The sequence below is a fragment of the Erinaceus europaeus genome, chromosome 3, assembly GCF_950295315.1.
Source record: "Erinaceus europaeus chromosome 3, mEriEur2.1, whole genome shotgun sequence".
Taxonomy (NCBI): Eukaryota; Metazoa; Chordata; class Mammalia; order Eulipotyphla; family Erinaceidae; genus Erinaceus; species Erinaceus europaeus.
Window position 1 is genome coordinate 167606652 of NC_080164.1, and position 21475 is coordinate 167628126.

Consider the following 21475-nt stretch of genomic DNA (forward strand, 5'->3'; position numbering starts at 1 on the left):
TCCAGGTCACTCTCTACAGAGAAGAAAAGTTCCGGTGGCCGTCCTCCTCCATCAAGATAGACGTGTGGCATTTATTTCCTGGCCGTTGACATTGGACTGATGCTTCTATAGAACTTGCTGGACACTCCTTTTATACTCCTGGACTTCTTGAAGAATGACTGTAGCAGGCTGACTCGGGATTTTGCAATGCCAGATCACCCCTCTAGCCCCTCGGCTTATCAGGCCCCCACTCCTCCACCCATCAGGCTCACTCTGTCTCTTGCTACTCTTACTTATCCCTCCCTGTCTTGTGCTAGTTATTTTTGAAGACACTTACACACTATCATTCTGCTTTCTTCCCAACAGGTTTCCGTTCACCCCTACACTGCTATTCCCCTGACAGAGATGAAGCCTTTTACAGACATTGACCCAGTTATATATGGCCATTAAGTAAGAGGAAGATGTTGGGGAATTGTGAGGATATGGTTGAGCTTGGAAGGGCTTGAGCCTGAGGGGTGTGTCAATCCTGTTAGTCTCTCTCTCCACGGAGAGGTTGAGCAAGGAGGGACAGTAGAACCCCAAAAAAGGTGTGCCTCTTATCAGTCTCCCTGCCTCACAAAGTGCCCCACACTCCTGATACTATGGCAAAAAGTTAAAAAGAAAGGGGGAGATGTTGGGTAGTTGCCATCTCCCCCTGGCTTCTTCTTATCCATATGGCTATATAGGGATTTACTGATCCAAAGGTTTGGTCTATTTACATAAATCACTTTTACATAAAGCACTCCAGGGCATTGGTTCAGTTATAGGATTCTCGCCTGTTCCGCCCCCTCCTTGTCACACTCTGATTTTCACCAGTCACTTTTCTCTCCACCCTCTCTATATCACATCCTGTTTCCACCCTACTTGGAGAGTATAAAAACAGCTGCTCTTCTGATTAAAGACACTTGGAAATTGCTTTCCGGCTCCGAGAGTTCCAGAGTGTATCTCCTGCGGAAGTTGGTGCAGCACGCGTTCCTGATCCCTCTCCCACACAGCAGCCTAGATCAGCTCCAGTTGAGTTCTCTCCAACCCAGAGAGCACTAGCTCGGGAAGAAGTACCCTCAGGCTATCCCGGCACAGAATTGTAGTGCAGAACAGCTCATGTAGTAGCTACACAAGGGCCACGAAGAGAAATGGCACCTCTGTGTGACCTTCTCTCTCATATAGCCCTAATTCCAGCCCTATCTGGATCCAACTTCCCATTGGTCCCCTGAGATCACCTGTCATTTCTATTGGGCTTCTGTCTTCCAGGTGTGGTTACCTTTCTAAAACTCCTCCCACAGAGTCAAGTGCTTCCCCTTGTGTTCTTGAACACTTATCCTACTCTTTCCTCAGTGCTACCTTAAAGTTCTTCCCCACTCACAGGGGAAGCAAGTGAAAAAAACAAAACAAAACAAAACAGCCATGGTCTCAGACTGTCCTGAGTAACTGGGTTTCCAGGCCTCTGATCCCTCAGAACCCTCCCCCCCGACACCCTACACACCAACTCTCCTTGCATTTGAGGGCATACTGCCCCTATTACTTGGGGGAAATAGCATATTTCTTACTGAGCATTGATATAGGGTCACTTGTACTGGGCTAGCGTGGGGGTGCCTCTTTCCAGGTGCGTACACTCTGGGTTGGAGAGAATGCAACCAGAGCCAGCCTGGGCTGCTACTCTCTCAGCTACATGAGGGAGATGACTCATGAACAGAGCTTGTGGTGACAAGTCGATTCAATTCTTTATTGATCAGAGAGCCAAGGCTTTTAAGAGTCGGACCCGGAAGTGGCAAGTCGGAAACGGAAATGGCTTGACATGGTTTGGAAAGGGGCGGAGAAAGGCAAAAGGGACTGGGAAAGGTAGGAACTTCCTTAGCAACTGTTTCAAAGGTTTTAACTGGTAGGATTAATAATACCCTGCAGGCAGGGGGGGTCTTGAGGGTAGAAAGAAGATAGATCAGAGGAATGGAATGGATGGGGATCTTTCAAGCAAAACTATGATTATGCAGATAATAAGGGAGCAGGCCATAGTATCAGGAATGCAGGGTGCTTTGTGAGACAGGGAGTCTGATAAGATGAGGCAAACCTTGGGGGTTTTGTCCCTCCTTGCTCAACCTCTCAGTAGAGAGAGAGAGAGACTGACAGACAGGATGGATGTCCCCTCAAGTCAAGCCCTGCCAAGCTCAACCACATCCTCACAATTTCCCGACACACTTGTAGCTCATGAAGCAATTAGAATGTGGCATATTGACTTACCACCACATGATAGTATAGCATGTCTGCTCCAATAGTCTGGACTCCATGTTGCCTGGACATCCAGTAGATCTCCGAAGACAACAGTTGGAGCTAGAACATCATTCAGACAGCAGGTATAGCCCGCACAGGCCACTCACTGAGTCCTGTATGCAGTAAGCACACTCAGGTTAACTCCTTTGCACTGACGGCATTAGAGGGTTGGCTTTTGTGTCTACACAGGCCATTGTGTGCCCACTGGGGACTTTTGTGCAGTTTTCAATCTGTGGTTTTCCCCATGGGAACACAATCAGATGAAAGGACCCCATTGCTGCTGGAGCTTCAGAAACACAAAGGCAAACTAGAGGAAATAGGTATCTACTCTCAGGGCTATTCTGAGCAGGGTAGCTCACAGCTGCTCTTCTTCCCAGTGCACCACTTGGAAATCATCACAGGTTCACTCTGGTATCTTTCTGTCTGGATTTTGGAAAAGTCAGGTCTTTATCTAGCTCTTTGAGAACCCTGTTCCAACATGTGAACAGTTCATCTCCAAGCAGCTGTATCAGAAGCTGTGCCTTCAGGCTGACAGTCTCATAGCCAGCTAAACCCTGTCTGGAATCTTCTAGAGAGAATCTTCTAGAATCTCTCCAGAAAGAGCTCTGGTGCTTATGTCCCTCCCTTCCTGCTCCCTCATCCTTTTTGGAACTGACGATGGAGAAGCTGGATGGGTAATTGTGGTGGAACATTCCTGTAATGAGATCTCAACAAGGCTTTTTGTTTTTAATCCCATTCCCAGATTTTGTTGTTCATCAGACTCTGCCCTACCAGTCAGTATCGGTGGACACGTTCAACTCCAAGAATGATGTATATGTGGCCATTGCCCAGCCCAGCATGGAGAACTGCATGGTCCTGGAGTGGGACCACATCGAGATGAACTTCCGAAGTTACGACAATATCACAGGTGTGGGGTTGGGGGGTGTTGCTCAGGGCTGCGGGTCATACTGCAATGTGGCCTCAGCATATGAAGGGTAGAACTTCCCGAGTTTACCTCTCTGACTCATACTTAGGGGACACGTGCCCACCCTCATCTCTCTGATATTTTTCTCAACTTGGGGAGTGGTTGGTAAGACCAGAAGCTGAAGATGATGTCTTCTGTGTTTTTTTTAAATTAAATTAATTTTATTTTTTGTTTTATTATTAGATAGAGTCCGAGAGAAATTGAGAGGGGAGAGGGGAGATAGAGGGGGAAAAAAGACAGAGAGAGGCACCCGCAGCTTTACTTCACCACTTGTGAAGATTTTCCCCTGCAAGTGGATACCAAGGGCTTTGAATGCACTTTGGGTCCTTGTGCACAGTAGTGTGTGCGCTTAACCAGGTGTGTCACCACCACCTGGCCCCCTGCTGGTGATTCTTTTGATGAAAGAGAAGGGGTGGGGTGGCTTGTAGGAGGAGGCATTTTCCAGAAAGGGTGGGAAGACTGTCCCTTGTTCCTGAGCAGTGACAGCCTTCCAGGTTTGCACTAGCTCTGTGGCAGCCAAATGGTGCCCTTGACTTTTGCTAAACTGGCGGGTGACTAAATTGCAAGCACATGCATGTGTGCCCATAAGCACACAGGCATGCACACACTTCACAGGCATGGGCATGCACACACACACTTATATACTCACACATGTGCACACACATGGACACACATGGATGGACTCATGCACATAAATGCATGAAATATGCACTCACATGAAAATAGACAAGTGTTCAAGTGTGTACACGTGTACACACACACACAAACCTGTGTGCATGCATGGGCACACATGCATACATGCACACATGAATACACACAGACAGTCTGTGGTTTGTCCCTCTGGCCTCCGTTTCCTGTTCCGGTGGCCATTTTGGAGTTTAGTTAGTACATGCAAAACAAGAATAAAGGACCCGCTCGATTCAGCCCTTTGGAGTGAGATCTAGTCAGTGCTCTGTTCATTTCTGTCGAGGCATTCCATCTTAACTCAACACAAATGGGTCATTTGCTTTTTAAATAAGTGGATAATATCACGGTAGCATTTTAGAGACTCCTCACTGACCAAACACAGTCTGATGATCATCTCACTTTATAGACAGTGGCCCAGTCACCTGAGGGTACCCCACTGGAGGGGGTCCTCAGGTGCTGCCCGATTCGGAGTCTGAGCTGGGTTTTGCTGTGGCGACAAGAAGCTGGTGGAGGTAGAATTTCCAGTTGGGGAGGCCCCGCCAAATCTCGGCGCCAAGTGTGCTAAGTGTCCTGGCAGCAGGTGCAGGCGCACGGGGAGGCAGGGAGCAGGGTGGCTAATGAGTGTCATCTGGCAGCAGGAGCAGCAGAGTCGCACATCTGGAGGCTCCAAAGATGCCCTTTCAGGGAATGTGCGTTTGCGGGAGGGCCACCTGGCTACCTGGTGCTGAGCTCACATTCCTGAGAGTGGCCCTGCAGCTTTAACTGCAGACTCAGCTCAGAGCAGGGCAGTAGGTGGAGGAAAAGGCAGCCTTAACCCAGCCTGTTCATGAGGAGGCTTTTGCTCTCCCTCCACCTGCTGAATTGCATCCATCTTTTTTTCTGACTTGGAGGATAGGTGAGAAGGGAAGGAGGTGATTCCTCTGCCTTCTTTGCACACCTCCCCCAACCCCCAAACAGAAAAGGAGGCTCTTTCCCCCTCCTTCCCTCTCACCTTACCTATCTACCTACCTACCTACTTCCTCCCTCCCTCCCTTCCTCCCTCCCTTCTTTTGCCACCAGGGTCATCACTGGAGCTTGGAGCCAACATGCTTCTACCATTCCCAGCAGCCTCTCTGCATAACCATTATCTCCTCAGTCTCCTTACCTTTCTCCTTATGTCCTCTTGCAGCTGGGTCTCCAGGCTCCGATGCAGCCCTTGTCTGAGAATCATTTTTCAGTCATATGTCACATAAGGTTAATGATAGAATTATTTAAGTATATTTGGATAACTGGGCAACCAGCACTGGAGTTCTTATCATTCTGAATTGCCAAATGACTTTATACCCATCAAACAACAGCTCCCCTTCCCTCTTCTCCCAGGTTCTGGCAGCCACCATTCTACTTTCTGTTTCTGTAAATTTGATCATTTTCCATTCCTCACTTAAGTGGAATTGCACATTACTTGCTTCCTGGTGGCCAGGTTATTTCCTTTAGTGTAAAGTTTCTTTGTGTTATAGTATTGGTCAGAATTTCCTTTAGTAGCTAAAGAATATTCTGATTTTGTGGGAATATTTTCAGGCATTTGTGTCTATGTCTATAGACCACACTTTGCTTACTCACTCATCTGCTGTGAACATGGGAGTTGCTTATACCTTCTGACTACGATGTATGATATTACTATGAATATGAAGATACAAATATTTCTTTGAGAACTTGCTTCCAATTCTTTGGGGGGGTACATATCCAGAGGTAGAATGTCTGATCTTAGGATAGTTCTATGTTTAATTTTTTTATTTATAAAATGGAAATATTGACAAGACCATAATCTTATCAAGGATAAAAGGGGTACATTTCCACACATTGGCCACCTCCAGAACTCAATATCCAATCCGCTCCCTTGATAGCTTCCCTATTCTTTATCCCTCTGGGAGTATGGACCCAGAATCATTGTGAGGTGAAGAAGGTGGAAGGTCTGGCTTCTGTAATTGCTTCTGCACTGAACATGGGTGTTGGCAGGTTGATCTATACTCCCATCCTGTCTCTCTCTTTCTCTAGTGGGTCAGGGAACTGGGGGAGGTGGGCCTCCAGGACATATGGTAGGGTCCTCTGCCCAAGGAAGTCGGGTTGGCATCATGGTATCATCTGAAACCTGGTGGCTGAAAAGAGTTAAGATATAGTGCAGAACAAATTGTTGACTAACCATGAAACTAAAGGCAATAATATTGCAGATGAAGATTGGGGTCTCTGTTTTGGAAAAAGCTAGTATGTCTGTTTTAGGTATATTCCAGAGGGCCCATGACTTTACTAGTTTTTGCCTGAGCCTGACATCTGATATGCAGGTGGACCCAGGGTATTATCTGGGGAGATGGTGTCACAGTTGGAAAAAGGACTAGAAAGCTGGATCAGGGAAGAGAGTAGCTCCCAAATATGGGCAAAGTATATAAATATTGTTAACTGTAAATCCCACCAATTTGATCTGGGGACCATATTTAGCACAGAAGCCTATGTAACCTCTGCATCCCTGTAGGTCTGAGCTCACATTCTGTGGTCATGGCTAGGAATATTCCAGGTTGCACTAATTTCAGGACACACTTCCTCGGGTAGTAGATAGAGTATGTTGTCCAACCTCCCTTTGGAGAGTAGAACATTCCCTACCATTGTTGATCCACATTGAGGGCAAGGTCCTATAGGGGCCTACAAAGGGGTCCATTATGTTGTTCCTGATGGAGATGGCCAGTGACAGTGGTGAGAGGGATCTGTTAGCGGTCTAGGCCCATCATGTCTGTGTGGGAACCCAGGGCTCCCTGACTAAGGCTCCAGGTGATGGGATGGCCTGGTTGTGACCTATGTTCAATTTTTTCCATAGGAGCACCATACTGGTTTTCAAAGTGGTTGAACCAATTGGCATTTCTCCTAACTGTGGTTCCCCTACCCCCCTCTTGTCTCTTACGGGGTGCAGGTCAGTCCATCGTGGGCTGCAAGGCCATCCTCATTGAAGACCAGGTCTTTGTGGTGGTAGCCCAGCTCTTTGGTGGCTCACACATTTATAAGTATGATGAGAACTGGACCAAGTTTGTCAAGTTCCAGGACATTGAGGTCTCTCGCATCTCCAAGCCCAATGACATCGAGCTGTTCCAGATCGAGGATGAGACCTTCTTCATCATCGCAGACAGCTCGAAGGCTGGCCTGTCAACGGTGTACAAGTGGAACAGCAAGGGCTTCTACTCCTACCAGTCTCTGCATGAGTGGTTCCGGGACACGGACGCCGAGTTTGTGGACATTGACGGCAAGTCACATCTGATCCTGTCCAGTCGCTCCCAGGTCCCCATCATCCTCCAGTGGAACAAGAGCTCCAAGAAGTTTGTCCCCCACAGTGACATCCCCAACATGGAGGATGTGCTGGCAGTGAAGAGCTTCCGCATGCAGAATGCGCTCTACCTGTCCCTCACCCGCTTCATTGGCGACTCCCGTGTCATGAGGTGGAACAGTAAGCAGTTTGTGGAGATCCAGGCCCTGCCGTCTCGGGGAGCCATGACCTTGCAGCCCTTCTCTTTCAAGGAGAATCACTACCTGGCTCTGGGCAGTGACTACACCTTCTCCCAGATCTACCAGTGGGATAGAGAGAAGCAGCTCTTCAAGAAGTTTAAGGAGATCTACGTGCAAGCGCCTCGGTCCTTCACAGCTGTGTCCACTGACAGGAGAGATTTCTTCTTTGCTTCTAGCTTCAAAGGGAAGACAAAGATTTTTGAACATATCATTGTGGACTTAAGTTTGTGAAGGTGGAGCTGGCAAATGGAGCATTCATGTAGCGGTGGTTCTGTCATGAGAGAGAACTATTGTGTGTGTGTGTGTGTGGAGGGTGTGAATTGTAAATCAGGGCAGGTTCAGAGCTCTGAGATACAGTAAGGAAGGAAGGAAAGGTGGGAGGAGGGAAGGGAGGGAAGGAGGAAAAATGTAGCGGGAAATAGATCTTTTCAGACTTTTAGAACTCACATTTATATCAGGGATGGCATTTATTGATTCACTGCATGGCACGCCCATTCCACCCTGTAAAAAAAAAAAAAAGCCATCTTAAAGCCTGTAATCCCTGAGGGGGAGAAAATAAGAGCACAGCATTAACTCTTACCATCTAGGAAAGTCATGTGCTGTTTTTAATTTTTATGTGTTTTATCTTAATGAAGAAGAAAATCGAGTAAGATGGGAAAGCTCTTCCAATGAAATAATAATCATACATAACAAATGATAACAATAAAGAGACCAAATAAGCGATGGGTCCCTTTCGCATTCCATTTGTCTAGTCTTCTTGGTTAAGAACATGTAAAGCCAGTGTTAGCTGGAAAGATCAGCTGGCGATTAAACAGCCTGCTCCTTTCTAGGGATGCTGAGCCTCCCCCTGACTTCTGACCTCTGACCTCTGACCTCTGGCCTCCCAGCCTGGCGGTCTTGAGCTGCCTTTGGCTTCTGTGCTTGCTCCCTCTGCCACAGAGTGCTTTGCAGTCACGTGTCTGCCCAGATAACAAAGAGGTTCCGCCTCTTCCTCATGGCTCAGAGCTGCTCCCAGTAGGAGGGTGGCAGGGGCATCAACACCTGTGTGATGCTTCCTTTGACTCATCTGTGTCTCTGAACACTGCCATGGAGTTTGTGGGTGACAGCAGGCGGGCGAAAAACCAAATGGTACTTTGATTCTTTCCTTTAGATTCAAAGAGCAGGCATTCCACTGGGATGAACATTTGCGAGTGGTTTTAGAAGGAGATTTTGTGATGTCCAGGGGACTCGACCCAGGTGTGACTCTGGTGTGCTTTGAGATCTAGAGATGACCCTTTGCTTGTGCGTGTCTTTGTCCTCTTCACCAATAGGTGCATATGTATTTATGTATGTTTTTTCCCTGCCACCAGGGCTATTGCTGGAGGCTCAGTGCCTGCAGTATGAACCCACTGCTCCTGACGGCCTTCTCCCTCTTTTATTTTGATAGGACAGAGAAATTAAGAGGGAGGGAGGGATAAAGAGAGGGAGAGACAGAGAAACACCTGCAGAACTTGCCTCGCTGCTTGTGAATCTTTCTTCCTGCAGGTGGGGAGCAGGAGTTCCAACCGGAGTCCTTGCACATGGTAATGTGTATACCCAGCCAGTTTCCTGGCCCCCATATGTGCCCCCCCCACTTTATTGTGGATTATTGCTGCATCTCTGTGCCTGCTTGGCTCTGCTGTTTCCAGTGACTATTTATTCCTCATTCTATCTTTTTGATAGAGGGTAGAAGACAGAAATAGAAAGGGGAACAGAGAAAGAGAGAGAGAGAGAGGAGAGAGAGAGAGAGAGAGAGAGATGTGCAGCACTACCCCACTGCTTCTGAAGCTTCCTCACTACATGAGGGGACCAGGGGCTTGAACCCTGGCTCCTAGAGCACGATAACATGTGCTTTTTGCAGGGTATATCACCCCTGGCCATGCCACTTAATATTTCAAATACTCAGTTACCCATCTACTCACCCCTCCACCCCTGCCCAACACAGACAGCTCCCAGCTGGGCTCCCCTAGTGGTTCTGCATGTGGTTTCACAGATCACATGCTACCAACACAGCCCTAGTGAAGGTACTCATGGCAGTGCTCCTTCCTCTTCCGGTGCTTTATTGAAGGGTCCCCTTATCCTTGATCCTGTTCATCCATATGCTCACACAGGCCACTGACTGGTAAACGACTCACCCCGTGCAGCCTGGGCCCCTCAGGCTCCTCAGAAGGACACACTAGGAAGCCAGACACACCGAACCCCACAACCCAGTGCCCCTTCGCTCAGTGCACTCCTGTGAAGTGCCCATCTGGATCCTCCTGGGGGGGTCTAGCTTTGTGGAAGATTCCAGATGGACGTTGGGCTTGGTTCTGGACTGTGAAGAGTGGCCTGGTGAGACCAACCCGAGGACTTCTCTCTATCGGAAATAGCATAATCACATTGTATCATGGGATTTTTTTTTTTAAGGTCTATCTGCCAAGACATGAGCTGGTAGATGCTTTGCAGCAAATAAGAATACGTGTGTTGTTTCTGGCCTCGAATCAATGTGGGCTGAGACAATATAGAGCACTCAGAGAAGGGGGCATTGATGTCCCAGCAGTATTCAAGGGTGCATAGTGGGGCTGTGGGCTCAGGGCTTCCAGCCTGGGCAGCTGGGGACAGTAAGGACTGAACACAACCACACAGAGTAGCCTCACTGCCTAAAACTTTCCTACGTGGTTTGTTCTCCTTTTACTGAGCACACATCAATCTCTTCAGCATCCTTTTGCCATTGGGGGGAGGGGAGAGTGTTCAAATGGCCTCCAAATGCCAGGAACCTCATGCCAGAAGTTACTCCTCGAGTTGTCAATTTCTGGCACTCGAAACCCCTCAGACAAGCCTGGGCAGTGAAACAGGCACTTGGCAAACAATGAAAGATGTTTAAGTGGTTCCAGTACTTGTGCCAGGAAAGGATGGCATTCCTGACTCCAGCCTTTTGTAGAGAAGATAACTGGAGCATCCTTCCCTGGCTGCTTCTGCTGGTCATTGCACCTGCTCACCAGCCTCAGGTCCTGGGGTAAAGGTACAGTCACCAGGTTGGTAACCATTGCTAGAATCTGGGAAACCGGGGAGTGCTGGGCTGGGGAGGCGTGAGAAGGTGAGAGAAAGATGGCAACATCTGGGTTGGGAGAATAGGATGAGGATAAAGTCATGGGGAATCCACTCCGCTTCTTAACACATTTATTTATTATTGGATAGAGACAGAGAAATTGAGAGGGAAGGGAGAGAGACAGAGAGATACCTGCAGCTCTGTTTTACCACACTTGTGAATCTTTCCCATTGCAGGTTGGGGCCAGAGGCTTGAATCTGGGTCCTTGTACACTGTAATGTGAGCACTTATCCAGGTGTGACACCTCCTGGCCCCCTATTTATTTATTTATTTGCCACCACGGTTATTGCTGGGCCTTGGTGCAGACACTATAAATTCCCCACACAGGGCAATCTTTTATTTTATTTTTACTGTTTTATTTATTTATTATTGGATAGAGACAGAGAGAAATTGAGGGGGAAGAGGAGATAGAGAGGAAGAGAAACAGATATCTGCAGCACTGCTTCACCACTCATGAAGCTTTCCTCCTGAAGGTGGGGACCAGGGACTTGAACTGGGGTCCTTGTGCACTGTAATGTGTGCACTTAACCAGGTGCGCCACTGCCTGGTCCCAAATCTTTTTTTCCCCCTATTTTATTTGATAGGACAAAAGGAAATTGAGAGGGGAGAGAGAGAGATAGGGAAAGGGAGAGAAAGATCGACACCTGCAGACCTGCTTCAACACTCTTGAAGTTTTCCCACCTATAAGTGGGAAGAGGGGGCTCAAACCTGTGTCCTTGCAGATGGTAATGTGTGTGCTCGACCTCTCAACACTACTTTAAAACCTGTTTTAAGCAAGATCTGAGTGGGCAGTCCTTGTACTGAAAGGAGGAAGCGTTTGTTCTGGCTCACTTACTTAAGGAACAGAGATGTTATTGGAGTGAAGCACAGGAAGCTTGGCTTTAGTCATCTTAACTGTGCCTTCCTGAGAGTCTCTCAAGCTTTAAACAGATTCCAGAGGAAGCTTCCAGTTGTGGGTTGAGCAAGAAACCAGACAACAGCAAAAATCCACAGCAGAGAGACATGTGGGCCCAGCATGGGTGGAGAGAACTTGGAGGGGCTGTTCTTTCTTCTTCCTCCCCCCTCATTCACGGGCCGACCCCCTTCTCAGTTTGGTTTTTCTTTGAGATCTGTGTGGTCAGGCTCCCAGACTGAGTCCCTCCACATCGCCATGTGAACAAGACACACAGCATTACGGTGAGGACTTGTTCCCAGTTTCACAGGGCGTGCTAGGAAGAAATAGGAAACTTGGAGGGAATGCAAAGTGGTCTTATAGCTATTGCCCAAGAGTATGTTAAGACTAACGATTATGCTATCTCCCCCACCTAGGGCACACTTATTCTCACTCAGTCTTCTTGCTTACATCAGAATCTACCTTCTTCCTAGTGGGAGACAATGCATTTCCCATCAATCCCTTTGACTCTCAGGATTGCATGAGAACTGTGATAAAGTGGGCCAGTATGCCATTTGGGGCCAGGTTTATGGATTTCACATGCATAACTTGGCTAATAATAATATACATTCCTTTTTCATGGACTTAACAGATGACGCACCTCTTAATATATCCGGCAAGCCTCTGAATAAAAAGTAGTTTGTGCCTAAAAGGGTTTTGATCTCTGTTCTGCTCCATAGACGGCAGAGGGGCTGAGACTGCTGAGATGGGACGGGGTGTGCCCATTTACGCTAGTAGCTTGCTCACTTCCTATTGAAGGGCAGTGGTACACCCTGCTGAGTGTACACTTCACCATGTGCAAGGACCCAGGTTCAAGCCCCCAGTCCCTACCTGTAGGGTGGAAGCTTCATAAGGGATAAAACAGTGCTACAGGTGTCTTTCTTGCTCCCTCTCTATTACCCCCTCCCCTCTCAATTTCTCTCTGCCTCTATCAAATAAAAAGAAAAAAAAAAGAAGGGGTGGGGGATGGCCACTGGGCATGCTGAATTTGTTGTAGAGGCATTGAGCCCCGGCAATAGCCCTTGTGGCTCTGTTCTTACCTTTTGGTTCCTGTTCATTAACCATTTTGTCTCACTTTATGTCCTGCTACCTTTCAGACCCCAAGTTGCAGATGCTACCATGATTCCATCCTGACTTCTCTGGGCAGACAACCTCACCAGTGTGTCCTGGAATCTCGCCTCTCTAGAGCTCTAGAGCTCTTTCCCTAGGGAAAGATAGAAACAGGCTGTGGGTATGGATCCACCTGCCAACACCCATGTCCAGAGAAGCAATTACAGAAGCTGAAACCCCTACCTTCTGCACCTCAAAAAGAATTTTGATTCATACTCTCAGTGGGGGAGAAGTGATAGGAGGGAGAGGATTAAAGGGCTCTGAACTCCAGCTCCCATCAGGACCTGGAGAAAGAAGAGGAGAAAGATAGGGACATTTGGATGTAGTAATAGAGTTATGTGTAGCTTGGAAAGGAAGAGAACATGGCACCTTAAAAAATAATAATAAGGGAGTCAGGCGGTAGCGCATTGGGTTATGCACAGGTGGCACAAAGCACAAGGGCCGGCATAAGGACCCCGTTTCGAGCCCCCGGCTCCCCACCTGCAGGGGAGTCGCTTCACAGGTGGTGAAGCAGGTCTGCAGGTGTCTGTCTTTCTCTCCCCCTCTGTCTTCCCCTCCTCTCTCCATTTCTCTCTGTCCTATCCAATAACAATGACATCAATAACAACAATAATACCTACAACAATAAAATAACAAGGACAACAAAAGGGAATAAATAAAGTATTTCAATAATAAGAAGAAGAATAAGGGAAATTATATACAAACATAAATAGATAGTTATAGAAATAATAGTTAACCATATGTGTAACCTTAGGAAAGCTGCTATAGCTTACAATAGGGGGATTGGGGATTCAGAACTCTGGTGGTGGGAACAGTATAAAATTGCTGACATGTCATTTTGTAAATCAATACTAAATCATTCATAAAATTAAAAAAATTTTTTTTTAATTTATTTTATTTATTCCCTTTTGTTGCCCTTGTTGTTTTATTGTTGTAGTTATTATTGTTGTTGTCATTGTTGGATAGGACAGAGAGAAATGGAGAGAGGAGGGGAAGACAGAGAGGAGGAGAGAAAGATAGACACCTGCAGACCTGCTTCACAGCCTGTGAAGCGACTCCCCTACAGGTGGGGAGCCGGGGTTCGAACCGGGATCCTTATGCCGGTCCTTGTGCTTTGCGCCACCTGCGCTTAACCCACTGCGCTACAGCCCGACTCCCCCATAAAATTTTTAAAAAGAAAAGAAATAGAAGATAGGATCCTCAGAAGCCTTTTGTGGGTACTTGCAAATTAAAAGAGTCACTGAAAGGGGTCTGGGTGGTGGCACTATGCACAAGGACGTGGGTTCAAGCCCTCACTCCCCACCTGCAGAGAGGAAGTTTCACGAACAATGAAGCAGGTCTTCAGGTGTCTCTCTTTTCTCTCTCTTCTCTCTCTCTCTCTATTTCTTTATCCCATCTTAATCTCTCTCTGTCCTATCTTAAAAAAAAAGGAAAGTAAAAAAAATAGGGGGTGGTTTGGGGAGGAATGACTGCCTGGAGCAGTGGATTTGTAGTGCTGGCACTGAGCCCCAGCAATAACCCTGGTGGCAATAAATAAATAAATAAATAAATAAATAAATAAATAAATAAATGACCTATGGAGTCACTGAAGAACTTTACAAGAACACCTCCACCTGGTCTGCAGAATCACCCTCTTAGCAAGATTGACCAAGAGCTCTCGGGATCTTTGACTGCCTTCTCAGCTCTTCTGATTCTGCATGAATCAGGTGAGGAAATAGAATTTCAAGTCCTGGGAGTCGGGTGGTAGCATAGGGGGGTTAAGCGCATGTGGCTCAAAGCACAAGGACCGTCGTAAGGATCCTGGTTCAAGCCCCCAGCTCCCCACCTGCAGGGGAGTCCCTTTGCAAGCAGTGAAGCAGGTCTGCAAGGTGTCTACCTTTCTCTCCCCTTCTCTGTCTCCATTTCTCTCTGTCCTATCCAACAACGACGACATCAATAACTACAACAATAAAACAACAAGGGCAATAAAAGGCAATAAATAAATAAATAAATAAATAAATAGAATTTCAAGTCTTTATTGCTTGGGTTAAAGTGTGGGTCTGTATATCTCTATCTTCCCAGCAATAACCCTGGTGGCAATAAAACATAAATAAAGATGGCCATGGACGTAGTATGTGTCAGGTACTTTGCTAATCTGTGTAATTCTTAAAAAATGTACAAGAGCAAGAGGCCAGGTGGTGGTGCACCAGGTTGAGCATACATGCCACAGTGCACAAGGATCCAGGTTCAAAGTCCCAGTCCCCACCTGTGAGGGGGCGGGAGAAGCTTCATAAATGGTGAAGCAGTGCTGCAGATGTCTCTCTTCCTCTCTACTTCCCTCCCTTCCCTCTTGATTTTCCCTATCTCCAGTCAGTAAATAAATATTTTAAAAAATGGACAATAGAATTCTTCCTCTTCCAGGGCAGATAGTCCAGTTAAGGGAAAGTCACAGTTGCACGAGGATAGTCACTAGGCAGGATCCAGCTAAGTGCCGAGTAGTATTCTATATGTATATAGTAGAAATATATACATAGTGTATATAATTCGTGACTTCCTTAGCTTGCTGATGGGTATTTAGGCTGCTTCCACTCTCTGGCTATTGTGAATAATGCAGCTATGAACACAGGAGTGCATATGTCTCTTTGAAAGGTGCTTGTATGTTCTTTGGATAAATGCCCAAGAGTAGAATTGTTAGATTCTAAGGTGATTCCATTATTATTTGTTTAAGGACCGTCCATACCGTCTTCCAAAGGGGCTGCACCAGTTTGCATTCCCATCAGCTGTGTAATGAAGCCCATTTTTCTCCACAACCTTGCCAGCACCTGTCATTTGATCTTGTCCAATTTCTTGACTTTACCTCACAAGTCACATTAGTTTTTTCTGCTTCTTCTTGGATGGAAAGAGGAAGGCAATGATGGTTTCCAGGACCCTTACTTTCCTGGGGGCCCCTCCCATGCAAAAGGGGAAAAGAAAGGGAATCTTCCAATGGAGGGGACGGGACAAGAACTCTGGTGGTGGGAATTGTATAGAACTGTATCTCTCTTGTCCCACAATCTTGTCAATCATTATTAAATCACTAATAAAAAGGAAATAAAGAAAGGAAGGAAGGAAGGAAGAAAGAAAGATAAAAAGAAAGAAACCTCTTCTCCACTAATAACAACTCAAGACAAAAAAAAATTCCTTATTCTTGAGCAGGTTTGGAGTAGCTCAGGTTCTTTATTCTCTCTCTCTCTCTCTTTCTGTCTGTCTCTTTCTCTATGACTCATCCATAGAGACTAAGGGAATGTATTTTTAACCACCTGGCAAAAACCTTTTCTGCTATGAAATAGACCAGAAAGAAGGGAAGAGTTTGCCTGTACCGAGAGAGAATCTCTTCTTGTAGGCAGTGGGAGTTTATGTGGCTCAAAAACTCTCTGTTCTCCCCCCCCCCCAGTTTTTTCTAGTTGTTTTTTCTTTTCTGTTTTATCAGCTTTATCATAGGAATTGCACTAGATATAGTGAACTATAATGCCATTCCAGGGTCCAGGAAAGAAGGAGGTCAATGAGATTTCTTTCAGTAACATAGAAAGTCAGAAAAATTTTCTGGCATTTCATATTTCCAACAAAGTGAAGTATCTGCTCTACTTACTAAAAATGACACCTGAGCATGGTTTCCATCTGCATTTACGTCCTGCCTGTACTGCTGAAGTGGCTTTCCCCCCTGATGTTTACTGCCAATGCATTTGCATTCTCTGTCACAATAAATAACCTGGTAAAACCCTCCAGTGAGTAGGCGCTAGCTCTGGCTGCTTCTAAGGCTGGAACTCTAGACAGTGATTTATAGTCAGGATAGCCCAGAGGAAGGGAAAATGGACATTTGCGAAGAAAAAATAAATAAATAAATAAATAAATAAATAAGTGAATTCAAATAAATGCACACTGAGCTGCCAGGAAATTAATGTGGTGGAATTTCTGTGACTATTCATGGTGTGGGCAGGGAAAGGGGGATCACAGGGAGGGGGGAGCCTTCACTCCAGAGGCTGTTTGTGGGCTACCTTTTGTACTGGATTTCTGTTTTCCAGGTGTGCCTACCTTCTTTTCCCTCCCTCCATCCTCCCTCCCCCTTTCTCTCCCTCCTTCCTTCCTCCCTTCCTTCCTCCCTCCCTTCCTTCCTCTCTCCCTTCCTTCCCTTCCTCTCTCCCTTCCTTCCTCTCTCCCTTCCTTCCTTCCTTCCTCTCTCCTTTCCTTCCTTCCTTCCTTCCTTCCTTCCTTCCTTCCTTCCTTCCTCCCTCCCTCCCTCCCTCCCTTCCTTCCTTCCTTCCTTCCTTCCTTCCTTCCTTCCTTCTTCCCTTCCCCCCACCCCCAGGGTTATTGCTGGGGCTTGGTGTGGCACTATGAATCCACTGCTCCTGGCAGCCATTCCCCCCCCTGTTTTATTGGATAGGGCAGAGAAAAAAATGAAAGGAGAGGGGAAGATGGAGAGGGGGAGAGAAGACTAGTCACCTGTAGACCTGCTTCACCATTGTGAAGTGACCCCTCTACAGGTGGGGAGCAGGGACTCTACCTGGGATCCTTGCGTGGCCTTCCTTCCTTCCTTCCTTCCTTCCTTCCTTCCTTCCTTCCTTCCTTCCTTCCTTTCTGTTTTACCAGAGCTCTGACTTACTGTAGTGCTGGGGACTGAACCTGAGACCATTGGTGCCTCATGCCTCGAAGTCTTTTTGCAGAACCCTTATGCTGTTTCCTCAGCCCATTGTGGTTACCTTTCTAAAACTCCTCTCATAGTGAATGGTGCTTCCTGGTGCTCTCTTAAAAGTCCTCCTGTTATAGGGGAAAGGGGAGGCTGGTGTTTGTTCCCTCAACATTAAAAAGTTCGTCGCCCATTATCTCAACAAAGAATTGAGGAGAGAGCATGATTCAGGTATTTCAAACTTTATTTGGAAAATTGAGAACATTTACATGTTGGGGCATAAGAGGAAGAGAGAGAGAGAAAGAAAGAAAGAAAGAAAGAAAGACCAAGTTATCACTTAAATGATGGTCTGCACATAGAGAGAGAGAGAGAACTCACAGATTCTAGCTTTTAGAACCCAAGCCCCGCCTCCACCTTTCCAAGCCACACCTGTAACCACTCCTGTTTTCTGGACAGTACTCTTCAGGTACTTGTCCCCTCAACAGTCCCCTCTCATAGGAGAAACAGGTGGCAGAAGAAAAATAAGATGGCCACGGTCTCAGATAATTCTGGCTAACAAGGGTTCAAGGGTCCCTAACCCTCAGCTTCCCCTAACAAGGGCTCCTTGGTAGCCTTGTAGGTCATACTGGCCGTCAGCACTTCTGGGTCATCTTACCAGGGCACTTAGACATTCAAGCTTGCTGGGACTAGGCCTCCCAGAGGCCCTCATTGCAATGAACGGGGAAGTGGACCCCTAGATCTTAGACCTTCACCTTCTCCTTGACCTCCAGGCATCCATGTCAGGAACTTGGACCATTTTTCTGCATCCCCTGAGAGTTTCCTCTTCCTCTTTGACTGTCTTGGGAAGTCATTCCCATTTCCCTCTTCTCCACTATGGCCGCTCTCTCCTCAGGCTTAAGGAAGACTGTGATCTAGTCAATCAAACTCATATCTGTAATAAAATTGCAGGAATTTCAGAAGCCCTTTTCTTTTGATTCAGCCTGGCCATCAAGGCTGTTGTCTTGCTAAAGAGGTCAAGGGAGGCAGCTCAGAGGCTCCAGCTGGTGAATGGCCTCTTTCTTCTGCAGAGAACCTGCCTTTCCCCTCCCTGGGGCAGTTGGGAGTTATTAGTATCCCCACTGGAGAAGCATGCTGGCAGGTCCACTAGGTGGGGATGTTGTAGAAGGGAACTGAGCCCCAGCATTTTGGTTGCCCTAAATGTCCTCCGAAGTCCTCCCTCCTGGGCTAGCAGGCAATGTGAGAGACAGTGTCCTCACAGATGGAGAGCCTAGGGCACCTAGAGATTACAAGTGGGGTCAAGACTCTGGTCTCTGGTTATCTCATAAACCAGCTGCAGCTGGAAGGGGGTGGGGGTTCTCACAGCAGGTACACCCCTATTTCAGGGGCCACTTTTCTAAGTCTCATCCCTAGACACACACACACACACACACACACACACACACACACACACACACACACACACACACACACACACACACACTTCCAGTCACCTAACCAAGCTCCTGCCTTTCCAGGCTTGACCAATGGAACCAGCCAGCAGGAGGAGCAGCAGAGGCAGAATAAAGGGAAATTGATAAAAACAAATAGGAGGAAACATTTGACTGAAACACCAGCAAATGTGGCAATGTGTCTGGGAAAGTCCCTTTGAGAATATCTGCTGCTTAGGGCTGCTGAAGCGGTTCACTTGGCTGTCGTGGTGCTGTGCCGTGTGCGTGACACACGTTGGAGCTCCCTTGGAGGAAGCTTCAGGTCTGTGGTATCTTTCTCTGCCTTTCAGTATAGAATAAGAAGGAGGAGAAGGAGAAGGAGAAATGCTGATGTTGTGCATGTGGGGGCTTTCTCAAATGGCCAGACAGACATCCTTCAGAGGGACTCAAAGCATGGAAGCTTTATGAGGACCAGCGTAACATGCTGTGTAAATTAGAAGGACGTTGATGCAAATGGTCCTTTCAATTATGAACTATAAAGTAAAGTTGGCCAGGTACTGCAGGCTGAAATATCCACATCTGACCACAGCAATGCCTTCTGTACAGGCGTTTAAATCTTGGGGTCGGGGCTTACCCAGTAAGCTGAGGTAGAAGAGGTGCCATGGCTGCCAAGCTGTGAGATGGGTCAGGGTTCTTTGTTTCATAGCAATTTACCACAGACTTGGAGGCCTACCTTGATATTGATTACCTCAGATTTTTCTGGTTCAACAAACTAGACGTGGTTTGTGGGATTCTCTGCTGCGGGTCTCCCAAGGACCGAAACCAAGATATTGTTTGGGCTGTGTTCTTCTCTGGAGACTCGACTAGGGAAGGATCTACTTGCGAGCTTCCATGGGTTTGGGGCAGCCTTCATTTCCTCATGACAGCAGAATTCATGACAGTTGACTTATTTAATTCAATTGTTATTAGTTTGTGAGGGCTACCATAACAAAATACTATCGATTAGGGGTTTAAGCGGTAGAAATATACTTTTTCTCACAATTTTGACAGCTGGACATCTGAGCTTGAGGGCTAGGTTTCTTCTGGAAAATCCTCTCTTCTGGTCCTTCTCATTGGTATACATATGCCCACCTTCTTCCTAGGCCCCTCAGTGGTCCTTTCTCCATGCACACATACCCCAATTGTCTCTGTGCCTTAATATTCTCTTCTCATACAGTTACCACTTGGGCTGACTAAAGATTCATCTTAACGGTTTCATGTTTACTTAGTCATCTCTTTACAACGTTGTCTCCAAGGGGCCGGGTGGTAGCATACTAGGTTAAGCGCACATAGTGCAAAGCACAAGGACTGGTGCAAGGATCCCGGTTCAAGCCCGTCTCCCCATCTGTAGGGGCGGTCGCTTCACAAGTGGTCAAGCAGGTCTGCAGGTGTGTCTATCTTTTTCTTCCCCTCTCTGTCTTTCCCTCCTCTCTCAATTTCTCTCTACCCTATCCAACAGCTGCAACAACAGCAACAATAACAACAATTATGGGGAAAAAAAAGCCTCCAGGAGCAGTGGACTCATAGTGCAGACACTGAGTCCCAGCGATAAACTTGAAGGCAGAAACAAACACCTTGTCTCCAAGTAGTCAGAGTCTACAGTATTTAGAATTTCCGTAGACGAGTTTGGGGGGGTGGTGGAGATGGGATAGGGGCCAGAGTCTAGCTCATAACAGTAAGTCATGGACAGAGAAGATCTTTGCTTGTTGGTGCCTCTCACTTCAGGGGAGCTTCTTATACAGGACTCAAAGGATTGGGTCAACCCAAATCAAGTCCTTTTGGATGAGTTAAAAATCAACAGATTAGGGACCTTCTTAGTAACGGTAATGTCCTTACACTTTTGCCATGAAATGCAGCCTATTCATGGGAGTCCTAAATGCATCTGTTGGTCAGGATCGGGTGACAGTCCTTGCTATCTTCATTGGAGGGGGCTAAACAGGATGCGGACATTTGGGTTCAAGAATCATGGCGAGTTGGTGTATCGCACCAAAGTCAAAGACTCTGGGCTGAGGGGGGAGGGTTCAGGTCCTGGAACATGATGGTAGAGGAGGACAGAGTAGGGGTTGAATTGTTATGTGGTAAATTGGGAAATGTGACACATGTCCGAACTATTATATTTTATTGTCAACTGTAAGCCGCTAATCCCCCAATAAAGAAATTAAAAAAAAAAGAATTATGGTAGCTTTCTTTGAGAAATTCTACCACTGAAGGAATTACAACTTCTGCCTGGACTTCAAGGATACTCATCTGGAGTTCTGTAGCATCCTATAATCTGATTATAGTGAGACCTCCATACTCTAAGGGAGCTCCAGTTTACCCACCTAGAGATCACAGAGGAGCTGTGAGCCCACAGGTTGAAAGCCAAACATTTCCTGGACTTGCCAACCTCCTGTTTGTGCAGCTCCAGACCCTGCCTGACTCCTCCTCTGAGTTAAAACCGCCTTGCCAAGCACCTCTCAGGGTTCTCACTGGAAACAACATGAAAGGATAAAAGTATTAATATAAATAATTTTTGTTTTGGATAGAGACAGATAATAAAGAGATAATAAAGAGAGAAAAAGTTAGAGAGAGAAAGAGAGAGAGAGAGAAGAGAGAGAGGAGAGAGAGAGAGACTTGCAGCACTGCTTCACTGCTTATGAAGCCTCACCCTGCAGGTGGGGGCCTGAGGTCTTGCACATGGCGATGGGTCTGTTCAACTGGGTGCACCACCACCTGGCCCCCTAAAAAGCACACTTTTTTCATTCTTGTGTTTATATAT

At 46.8% G+C, this 21475-nt stretch overlaps 1 protein-coding gene across 1 annotated transcript in view; it reads left to right on the plus strand.

Moving 5' to 3' along the window:
- Positions 1–8182, plus strand: part of LGI2 (leucine rich repeat LGI family member 2) — a 49298-nt gene extending 41116 nt beyond the window's left edge. The window contains exons 7-8 of the mRNA XM_007535120.3: positions 3026–3190; positions 6873–8182. Of these exons, the coding sequence (XP_007535182.3) occupies positions 3026–3190; positions 6873–7690 (983 nt within the window). The 3' untranslated portion in view covers positions 7691–8182. The remainder of the gene's footprint in view (positions 1–3025; positions 3191–6872) is intronic.
- The last annotated feature ends 13293 nt before the right edge of the window (positions 8183–21475 follow it).